The following is a 12,384-nucleotide window of genomic DNA, read 5'->3' on the forward strand; positions in this document are numbered from 1 at the left end:
CTATGCACTCTTGTAATCCTAATAACAGCCCTGTGAGTGGGCTGTCATTATTTTTATATCATTTCATCTATGTCTTTCAAATGAGAAAACAAGCACCCTGGCAGCTTAGCTCCAAAACGAACCTGCCTCAGAACAGAACTCCTAAAGTTCTCAAAGAACCCTTGCAAATACCCTCGGTGAGACTCTGAGCATGACATAACAGACAGATGAACTTGGTTACCTTTCTAGGTTCAGATAGATGTATTGTCAACTCAGCTAAAAGCTGTTTGGAAACATATACAAATGATTTAATTGAATGAATACTTATTAAATCCTAAATCTAGGGAGCTGAAAAGAGCACAGTAATAGAGACTGCTTTGGGATGTCTTCCTGAAAACTCATAGTGGACAGAAAAAAAAAAAAAAAAAGAGTAACTCTTACAACTCTTAGCCTTTGCGCGTATGTTCTTTGTTAAAACAGTGGAGATGTTCGGGCCATCACAGATTTCTCTGCGTGTCCTGAGAGCATGGTTTGATCATGCAGGAATAATTCTGGGTGATCTTTCAACCTGCCAATGAACTCTTGTTTATAGACTGTGGAAAATCCCAAGTACTACCCAGACTTAACTGTGGTCTCTTTCAGGAACTATTTTCCTGTATTGACTAGTCAGCTGAAAGTTCTTGCCATTCTCCTTTTTTCTGTGTGTGTGTGTGTGTGTGTGTGTGTGTGTGTGTGTGTGTGTGTGTGCGTGTTTAGCTCTAAGGAAAATCTTTGGAATATGAATATGTAAAAAGAATATTTTAAGCTGACCAATGTGTGCATAACCTTTGGTTTCCATCCTTCCCTTTTAATCTTGGAGGTTTTTTCTACTTTAGTGTATCAGCTCTGCCCTGCTTACCAACATTGAAGCTGGTTGTGAGTATCTGATGAAAAGCCTTAAATAACTAGATAAACAGCACAGCTGCCAACCTAAAGTAATCTTAACACTTTGAGGGTGAGTGGCCCAGGAAATTTGCTCTTTGTCATTTTGACTTGGGTTTGAAAATGGACCTGGGCTGCATTCCAGCTCAAAGAGCCGTTCACTTCCAAAGAGTCCTAAATTGTCCCAAGGAGCTCATTTTGGCAGTGGATTATTTGTGTTTGGCTGGGCATCCTAATGGCAAAAGCTGTCTGCTCTGGCAAGCAAGGGCTGTGGCAGGATTTAGAATTACATCCCCAGTGTTTTTCCTTGATGAGGTTATTTTTCAGAAAAGCTGTCCCTCACCCCCCATTTCAAAAGTGACAATGTACAAGTGTTGTGCTGGTGTTTTCTTGAACTAATAAATAGTTTCCCAGGGCAGGGTGGTCTGTTTTATATATTTGAGGCATATTATAAACAGCACCTGATTTTTTCTGAAACCAAAGCTGGTTGGATGGCATCACCGACTCAATGGACACGAGTTTGAGCAAACTCTGGGAGATAGTGAAGGACAGGGAAACCTGGCGTGCTGCAGTCCGTGGGGTCACAAAGAGTTGAACATGACTTAAAGATTGAACAAAGCTGTCTTAATGGCGAATCCAGCTCTTTCTATATCAGAGGTAACAGTCATTGGTTCAATAGGGCCAGATAAGAAAGTGGGCTTCCTTTGTGGCTCAGCTGGTAAAGAATCTGCCTGAAATGCAGGAGACCTGGGTTTGATCCCTGGGTTGGGAAGATCCCCTGGAGAAGGGAAAGGCTACCCACTCCAGTATTCTGGCCTGGAGAATTCGATGGACTCTATAGTCCATGTGGTCACAAAGAGTCAGATAGGACTGAGAGACTTTCACTTTCACAAGAAAGTAGGGTTTCAAATAAAATAAGAATGATAAAGAATTTGTGAAAGATTTTCTATTACAGGATATAAAGTACAGGTACTTGAAGAGTCAGTTCTTATTTATCTACAAAACTCTCAATGCCTATTGTCTGACTCTCCCACTTCCCCGTGAGGGATCCCGGGAAGACAGAACTAAATTTTGGTTACCATTGTTGTTGTTTAGTTGCAAAGTCATGTCTGACTCTTTGTAACCCCATGGACTTTAGCCTGCCAGGCTCCTCTGTCCGTGGGATTTCCCAGGCGAGAATACTGGAGTGGGTTACCATTTCTTTCTCCAGGGGATCTTCCAGACTCAGGGATTGAACCCAGGTCTCTTACATTGCAGGCGTATTCTTTACTGCCAAGCCACCAGGGAAGCCCTTTGGTTTACCATTAGTTGGAAGCTGTGTAGCAGGGTGCTGACACACTGTAGATGTTCAAATGTTAGTGCAACATACAGGTTAAAGTATAACACAGAATTCGTTATTGCCTCACTCATTATATTAGAAGGACCCAGAACTAAGTACACAAAAATATCCAAAGGAATGAGGGAAGAAAATATTACAGCTTCTATTTATTTTTATCTCATTTGTATGTCTATCTCATATTATATTTACACATATATAATTTCAAACAGATAAGCAAAATATATTGAGGATGCTTAAAATATTTTTACTGATGGAAGATATGATCAAAACTCTTTTAGTCCTGTTTCACTACATTATTGTACCATAATCAGTCTCTCATATGTGTAGATGGAGTTTATTTAACTTTTAAAAGCACATGCTGGATAGAATATGAATAGATTTTTACCCTTGAATGAAAGGCAGAGGAAGAAACTAATGGCAAGTGCCAAGTGTTTTATGCTATTTAATCCTCATACCAATCCTGCAAGATATCTCCATTTTATAGATGATGAAGCAGAATGAATTAGAAAGTGCTTCCCATGCTTCTGTATTCTGAAAAGAATTATAAAGAATTGGTATCATTCCTTCTTTGGTATCATTCACCAGTGAAATCATCTGGGCCTGTTTTGGAAAGTTTTTAATTATTTATTCATTTTTTACAAATAAATATAGACCTATTCCGATTATTTCTCCTGTTTGAGTTTTGGTAGCCTGTGACTTCCTTGACTGGTCCATTTCACCTGTTATCAAATGTACGAACAGAGTTGTTCATAAATTTCCTTAATTATCCTCTTAATGTTGTGGGATCAGTAGTGATGGTTCAGCTTTCATTTCTAATATTTGTAAGTCGTATCTTCTTTCTTTTTTCTTAACCTGACTAGGTATTTGTCACTTGTTGAAAGAACTAGTTTTTGTTTTGCTGATTTTTTTCTATTGATTTCCTGTTTTCAAATTCGACTCTGATTTTATTTTCTTTGGCACTTTGGATTCAATCTACGCTTTTCCCAGTTTCCTAGAAACTAGTTTCTAGTTTCCAAGTGGAAGCTTAGACTAATGACTCCAGATCTTTCATCTTTTCTACTATATGACTTCATTGTTATAAATTTCCCTCTAGACACTGCTTTTGCTGCATCCCACAAATTTTGACAGGTTGTATTTTAGTTTTAACTCAAAATATTTTTTTCTTGACCTTTTTTTCTTTGACTATATACTATTTAGTAGTATGTTATTTAATCTCCAAATATACTCAGAAATTTTACACTGTCTTTTTGTTATTAATTTTCAGTTTAATTTCATCATGGTCTAAAAGCATACTTCGTATGATGTCTACTGTTTTGAAATTGTTGAGGTACGATTTATGGCTCAGGACGTGGTATATCTGGGGGAATATTCCATGAGAGCTTGAGAAGAGTGTGTGGTCATTGTTGGATGAAGAAGTCTATAAATGCCAGTTACATCCAGTTGAGCGACAGTGCTGTTCAGTTCAGTCGTATCCTTACTGACATTCTGCCTGCTGGATCTGCCGGTTGTTTATAAAGGGGTATTGAAGACTGCTTTACAGTAGTGAATTTGTCTATCGTTTCTTGCAGTTCTATTTGTTTTTACTTCCTATATTTTGATGCTCTGTTGTTAGGTACATACACATTAAGGACAGTTATGTCTTCTTACAGAACTGACCCCTTTATCATCTAATGCCTGTCTTTATTCCAGATAATTCTCCTTGTCGTGAAGTCTGTTTTGTCTGAAATTAATGTGTCTACTTCAACTTTCTTTTAATTAATGTTAGATGGTATATCTTTCTCCATCCCTTCACTTTTAATCTGTTTTTTTTTTTTCAATTTAAAGTAGGTTTCATATGGGCTTCCGTGATGGCTCAGATGGAAATGGCAACCCACTCCAGTATTCTTGCCTGAAAAATCCCATGGACAGAAGAGCCTGGTGGGCTGCAGTCCAAAGGGTCACAAAGAGTCAGACATGACTGAGTGACTAAGCACAGCACACAGGTTTCATGTACCCACTAGATAGTTGGGTCTTGTTTTCGTATCCACAGTCTCTGCCTTTTATTAGTTTATTTAAATATACTATTTATTAGTATGTTTAAAATCACACTTAAAGTGATATAATATAATTGGATTAAAATCTACATATTTATATCTGTTTTCCATTCATTACCTTGTTCTTTGTTGGTTTTTTGTTTTGGTTTTGCCTTCCACTCTTTCTGGCTTTGCTAGTTTTAATTTAGCATTTATATGATTTCGTTTTTTTCTCCTTTTAGCACATCAATTCTACTTCTTTAAAAAAAATTTTTTAGTGGTTACTCTAGAGTTTGGAATATACATTTATGACTAATCCAAATCTACTTTCAAATAACACTATATTATTTCATGGACAGTTCAACTGCCTTTTAACAGATTATTCCCAGCTCCTCCCTCCCATTCCTTATAATATTGTTGTCATTTGTTTATCTTATCCGTAAGCTATAATCACTGATTATATTTTGTTGTTATTATTTTGAACAAGGCTGTTATTTAATTAAGATCTTTCCCTTCATTTATTTATTCTCTAATGTTGTTCATTTCATGTAGAAATAAATTTCTAGTGGATATCAGACAGTAAAAGACAAACACTATGTGGTATCATTTATATGCATAAACTAAAAATAATACAAAAAAAGTATATGCAAAACAAAAACAGACTTACAGATGTAGAAAACAGCTACTGGTTGCCAAAGGGGAGAGGGAAGGAGAGAGGGGAAAATTAGGGGTATAGAACTAACAGATACTAAATACTGTTGTTAAACAGATAAGCAACAGGATATATTGTATAGCACAGGGAATTATAGTCAGTGTCTTATAATAACTTTTGATGAAGTATGATCTATATAAATACTGAATCACTATGCTGTACACCTAAAACTGATAGAGTATTATAAATCAATTATATTTCATTTTTTTAAAAGAGAAAAAAATAGAAATAAAAATTTAAAATAACAAAAATTGTTTATTATAATAAAATAAAAAACAGCTGTGGCTTCCCTGGTGGCTCAGTGATAAAGAATCTACCTGCCAGTGAAGGCAACATGGGTGCGATCCCTGGTCCTGGAAGATCCCACATGCCGCAGAGCAGCCAAGCCTGTGAACCACAGCTATTGAGCCTGAGCTCTAGAGCCCTGGGACTGCAGCTGCTGAGCCCATGTGCTACAGCTACAGAAGCCCACACGCCCGAGAGCCTGCGCTCCACAACAAGAGAGGCCACCGCAATGTGAAGCCCAATCACCGCAACTCGAGAGTAGCCCCTACTCTCCGAAACCAGAGAAAAGCCTGTGCAGCAAGGAAGACCCAGCACAGCCAAAACTAAATATATAAATACAGTTATAAAAATACATATTAAAAACATAGCTAACATGATCAAAAGTTTCAACTAAGATCATTTGCACAAAACTAACCTTTTCATTTACTGTCTTGAAACCTAGATTATTGTTGCAGACAAATATTTATAAAACAAGCTGTTCATTATCCTCGTCTTCAGGATTCATCATTGCCAACAGTAAAAAATCACAGTAATGCTTCACACATAGGCCTACCTTCAGACATTCAAGTTTAAAAGTAATATGAATTACTTAACTATCTCAAAATACACCCTCTATGTCATGTGCAACTCTTGCAAATGCTGCGTCGATTACTGAGTGCCCCTAGAATCACAGTATCAAATAGAAAGGAAGCCAGAGTATGGATTTCAGCACCCCAAGAATATAATACTTCATTATATAAAGTTCTGTTGCATTCATGCTGTCCAAAAGGAAGGATTTTGCTCAAACTAATGAATTTGTCTTTTACTTAAGCATTTTTGTCACGCAGATTTTTTTCATACTCTAAAGCAGTGTCTGTTACAACCTCTTGTCCTTCATGTCACTTGGGCTTAGACGCTTTGTTCCATAAACACAAAGCAACAGATGTGGGGCTTTTCCCTGGGGCCTGAATAGCGTTATTCATAGAAGTCGATACTTAAGAGTTGGGGCTCTATTGTACCAGAGGGGAGAGCCAGATCAGCAGTGACAAAGGTTCCTGCATATTCTCCAATACATTTATTTTCTGTGTGTTTATAATGCAGGAACCCTCTAAAGAGGTCGACCCTGGGCAGAGGTCCTTCCTTCTGAGATTTTCTTAAATAAAATTATCCCAAATCATTTCCATTGAGGATAAACATCCTTTGCAAAGGAGAAGCATATGCTTTTATATGGTCTGACCACTTACTTACAAAATCCACTGTCGATTTAGGGTTTTACCTCTCTGATGACTGCCAGTTTAACGTACCTGAAAAGCATTCGTTTCTGTTCTCAGTCAAATGCTGCTTCTTTGATTACTCAACAAAAAATGATTTGTCCTCTCTTCCTCCCGCACTTCTTCAGCATTTGTGTGCATCAGTTCTGTGATACTTACCACAAGTGTCCCTCTGTTTTAAGTATTTGGATGTAACACCCTTCCCTTTTCATTCATTCAGTCAGCAAATACTGTTTTGCACAAAACAGGGCACTTACCTGTATGAAGCTTATAATCTCATGGAGGACACAAAATAAACATACGGTATTAAAGAGTAGCAATAGCTATGAAGAAAATAGAACCATTAAAATAATAGAGAGTTTCAGGGGTATTATTTTATGTGCAGGTAGTCATGAAAGGTCTCTTTGAACAGGGATGTGATGAAAGGGAAGAATGAACCATGAGGATACAGAGATAAAGCTGTTGAGGTGGAGGCATCTCTAAGTATAAAGACTTAGAAGTAACATGTTCAGTAAACAAAGGTTTTGCTAGAGACAATTCATTGAGGGGAAATGCAGAAGAAAAATTGTGTCACCAAAGGAGCTAAATCCACCATTGTCAAGGTCAAGGTAAAACATGTAGCCTGTGAGCTCTAGGCAAACAGGGGCCCATGCCATTGTGTTGCTCAGAACTTCTCCAGGCTGTCATCTACAACTCTTAAAAACTATGTATTTGACTCACAGGCTTAGAGAATGAACTTATGATTACTGGAAGGGATAGTTAGGGAGTTTGGTATGGACATGTACATACTGCTACATTAAAATGGATAATGAACAAGGTCCTACTGTACAGGGGACTCTCCTCAATGTTATGTGGCAGCCTGAATGGGAGGGAAATTTGGTGGAGAATGGATACGTGTATATGTATGGCTGAGTCACTTTGTTGTGCTTGTGAAACTATCACAACATTGTTATTTGGCTGTTGTTGTTTAGTCACTAAATCATGTCCAGCTCTTTGTGACCCAATGGACTGCAGCACGCCAGGCTTCCCTGTCCTTCACTATCTCCCAGAGGATACTCAAACTTATGTCCACTGAGTCTGTAATGCTGTCCAACCGTCTCATCCTCTGTCACTCCCTTCTCCTCCTGCCCTCAATCTTTCCCAGCATTAAGATCTTTTCTAGTAAATCAGCTCTTTATATCAGCTAGCCAAAGTATTGGAGCTTCAGCTTCAGCATCAGTCCTTCCAATGAATATTCAGGGTTGATTTCCTTTAGGATTGACTGGTTTAATCTCCTTGCTGTCCAAGGGACTCTCAAGAGTCTTCTGTAGCACCATAGTTAGAAAGCATCAATTCTTCAGTGCTCAGTCTTCTTTATGGTCCAGCTCTCATATCCATGGGCTTCCCTGGTGGCTCAGATGGCAAAGAATCTGCCTGCAATTTAGAAGACTGGGTTTGATCCCTGGGTTGGAAAGATCCTCTGGAGTAGGGAATGGCTACCCACTCCAGTATTCTTGCCTAGAGAATTCCGTGGACAGAGGAGCCTGGCAGGCTACAGCCCATAGGGTCACAGAGTCAGACACAACTGAGTGACTAACATTTTCACATTTTTTCCTCACTACTAGAAAAACCATAGCTTTGACTATATGGACCTTTGTTGGCAAAGTGATACCTCTGCTTTTTAATGCATTCTCTATGCTTGTCATAGCTTTCCTTCCAAGGAGCTAGCTAGCATCTTTTAATTTCATGGCTGCAGTCACCATCTACAGTGATTTTGGAGCCCAAGAAAATAAAATCTGTCCCTGTTTCCATTTTTTCTCCTTCTGTTTGCCATGAGGTGATGGCACTGGATGCCATGATCTTAGTTTTATGACTGTTGAGTTTTAAGCCAGCTTTTTCACTCTCTTCTTTCACCTTCATCACGAGGCCCTTTAGTTCCTCTTTGCTTCCGACCATTATAATGGTATCATCTGCATATCTGAGGTTGTTGATATTTCTCCTGGCAATCTTGATTCCAGCTTGTGATACTTCGAGCCCGGCATTTCATCTGATGTACTCTGCATATAAGTTAAATAGGGTGACAATATACTGCCTTGTCATACTTCTTTCCCAGTTTTGAACCAGTCAGTTGTTCAGTGTTCAGTTCTACCTGTTGCTTCTTGACCTGCACACAGGTCTCAGGAGACAGGTAAGGTGGTCTAGTATTCCCATCTTGTTAAGAATTTTCCACAGTTTGTTGTGATCCATGCAGTCTTAAAAACTTAAAACAGAACAAAACTATGTGCTTAAGAAAGCTTCAGGTATCTGGCTTTCAACTAATAAAAAATAACTACTTATTTTGTTTTTGTTTTTGTTTTTTTAGGATGTGATGGGAGGTTTGCTGTGTAGTTAGATGATATCTATCTAGCAATTTAATATAATATAAATCATAACAAAATACTGTAAATCAGTTAAGACTTATTTGGTAATTGTTGATTTTTTTCCTCCTAGGATTTCCAAACTGTATTGCCATCATTTGATCTCTTCTCAAAGTATGGAAAAATGTATTCAAAAGCTGGACAAATTGTATAAAGGTATGCATTTTTGCTAAAAGGTACTTCAAAACTACTATAGTAAATAATATAAAAAATCAAATGAGATTGACTTAACTATGAAGCATTTAAAACACCACACTACTATAATTTATGAAATATAGCTCCATATATTTCTTTCATGCTAGTCTAATGGTTTCCAACATTTGAAAATCATGGATTTTATATTTCAGATCTCTTCAAAATAAACTCAGAGTAGAACTAACACCTGAAGTACCTTCCTCTTTAAATTAATTAAAACAGTAGATAAATAGTTTTACATAATATAACGAGAAAGTATTGATGGTATCCACAGCCTAAAATATTTCTCATTACTCTATGGTACAGTATTGTTTAAAATTCTGTATTCAATATGTGTTATTTAAATTGCGAGGTACCTTTAGGGAATTTCAAGTAAATAGCATCTTGGGTCTCTGATGAGCAAAGTTTGCAGGCTAGAGAACAGAGATCGCCACATAAAATTCAAGATCACAAAATAAACTCTCAATGAATACTGCATTTAATTACTAAGGCGTTTCAGAGTAGAGAAGTGATTACAATCAAAGGAAGCCTGATCAGAGGTATTCTGACATTTTCAGCCAAAGTTAAAGGAGATATTGGATGAAGACAGAATAGAGCACTACAGTTGAAGGCAAAGAGACAGAAATGCGGAATCAGGCTAGTTAATTCCCCAGGGTCCTCCCACACCAAGAACAGCTGGGAAGGCTGCGGTCTGTTGGAAAGAACACAAAATAGATACAAGCAACTATGTTCCTCAGATTTAGTTAGTGTTGCCTCTCTCCCATTTATAACTGGGTGCTTCAACTGGAAGTCAATAGTTAAATGCAGAGAGCAGTAACCACTCTGTGACTCTTCCAAAGGAATACACAAGGGGAAATGTGAAATATTCTGAGCTAATAGAAAAACATACATATAATGCCAAGTGGGATTACAGTTTCAAGGTTTATAAAGTATCATTACCCATTAGAGTATTTATCTAGTATTCATGTTTCACAGCATGAAGTAGCCTAAATAAAATTTTTCATATTTGTATGACTTCAGGTTTTAAATCAAAGATGTATCCTGTTCATAGTGGCAAGGTTGAAAACAACTTGAATATTCACTAGTATGTGAGTGAAGTTGCTCAGTCATGTCTGACTCTTTGCGACCCCATGGACTGTAGCCTACCAGGCTCCTCTGACCATGGAATTCTCCAGGCCAGAATACTGGAGTGGGTAGCTTTTCCCTTCTCCAGGGGATCTTCCCAACCCAGGGACCGAACCCAGGTCTCCTGCATTCCAGGCAAATTCGTTACCATCTGAGCCACCGGGGAAGCATTTACTAGTATGTTAAGTTAAATGATAGACACATAAAATGTAATACTGTGACAATGTTAAATACGTTAACATAGATCTTTCCCTATTAATTTGAAAAATACCTACGATATATTTTTAAGAAAAGAAAGCTGGATTCCAAGATAACTGTGTAGTCTGATTTCATTAAATATGTATGTATGTGCATGCATGTATGTGTACACACACACATATATATAATGGGTATATATATGTATATAACATATTTGCATGTGCTTATTTATATATTACATATGTATGTATGCATTTGTGTAAGACAAAACTGTTAATGGTAGTTATCTCTTGAGAGTGAGATTAGGGGTAGCTTTTAGGGGGATATTTCTTTATGGTCTCATTTTTCGAAATTTTTATCTAGTCAGACAGGAGCAAATTGTAAAACAAAACACTCCAGAAGAACTGCTTGTTCTTCCCTACCAATTACAAAGATATCTCGACTTTATTCTACTCAATCATAATAATTTAGAGACAATTATCTTTTTTCTTCTGAAGACAAAATAATGGCTTGCTAAATTATTTATAAGACAAGGATGAGCAACAAATGTTTCACATTCCTTTTAATTAAAAAAAGTGCGCAATGCACAAATATGTGAGAGACATTTTTAAAAACTGTTCATTCACTCTTCTCTGGGATTTTTAACTATTTTGTAAATTGAAAATAATATCAAAATGTCATCTCCTCCTTTAGAAAGGAAATTAATATTTAGCATTTAATTTTGGTAAGTGATGGGTAGCAGCTTTAGCCGATGCTCTTCTATTAAGATTTCATTTCACCAAATACAGCAAAGTGCTTCTGCTCTTTGTAAAGAAGGCTGAGTTGGGAATACTTGTCCCGAAGTGTTGAATAAAGATGCCTTGGTAATTGTGAGAGCTATCTATTTGATTGCTTCAGCTTCAAGGTAGTTCATCACTTCTCTATAATTCACCCAACATTGTCTCATCTCATGCACCCATATTACACTTTCCCATCAGTCCGATTAGAAGTACTGTTGCCTTATCAGATTAATCTCCCTTCCTTTTAGCATCTCTGAGTTTAGGATGAGCAGAGCCTACACCTAACCATTATGATTAATGCAGTAAGACTTCAGCCTCTGAAATTGCTCAGAGTGAGTTAGATTTTAAACACACATATATTGCACGTATATTTTAAAATCTACTCCCTGATTAGGATGATTCCATTTAATTTCTTTAATTGTTCTGTGTAACCACTTACTTTTGGAAACTTTGATAGTTTTCAAAAGGCACCTTTGTCTAAGTCAGAAGGTGCTGTATCCCATCAGCTCACTCCACTGTCTTTTAAGCTCCAGTCATCTTTCCAGGTGGAAGCGTCTCTTTAAAGGTTAGAATGGAGAAAAATTAGCACCATAAGATGAACTCATTGGTTAGTCCAACATCAGTGTGAGTTTTCTGGCATGATGAGCTTTTCACTTTTCTCATGTCTTTTTTTTGTGATGGGCTTTGGCCCAGGCTATCATTCTGCTAAAAAGTGCAATTGTGAGGCCATATGGGATGAATTTTAATGGAATTATTTGTTATGTGTGAAAAGCAGTGTACTTGGTTCCTCTATTCATAAGAATTTGGCATGGGCTTGACTCAAATCACTAAGAAAAAGAAGTTTAGTTGGTACCTGAATTGGGAAAAGGGTGAAATCCCATTTTTTTTTTCCAAAGGAAATAAGGTCTCAGCAGCTGTGTAAGGAAAAAGGATGATACAAGAGGGGAGAGTAAGAATCAGGTGTAGAAGCTACATATGTGCCTGTTGGGGTTAAATTTTTATTTCAACAAGAAAAGTTACTGCACCTGGCCATTCAGGTTGGCACTATGTGAATTCATAAGCCTTTTCAGTTTGGTCATAGTGAACTGGCAATAAAGAAAAAACAAAAATCAAAATATCTGTAGTGTTTTTATCCTTTGACTAAAGATTATATAACAAACCACTTACCTCTAGGAAGACATTCTGCTGTAGTT

The 12,384-nt window shown here is 37.2% G+C and overlaps 1 protein-coding gene across 1 annotated transcript in view; it reads left to right on the top strand.

Moving 5' to 3' along the window:
* The window catches only part of SPATA17 (spermatogenesis associated 17), a 203,092-nt gene extending 194,044 nt beyond the window's left edge, over positions 1-9,048 (top strand). Inside the window, exon 10 of the mRNA XM_018059937.1 lies at positions 8,968-9,048. Coding sequence (XP_017915426.1) covers positions 8,968-9,048 — 81 coding nt within the window. The remainder of the gene's footprint in view (positions 1-8,967) is intronic.

Source organism: Capra hircus, chromosome 16, assembly GCF_001704415.2.
Source record: "Capra hircus breed San Clemente chromosome 16, ASM170441v1, whole genome shotgun sequence".
NCBI classification, from domain to species: Eukaryota; Metazoa; Chordata; class Mammalia; order Artiodactyla; family Bovidae; genus Capra; species Capra hircus.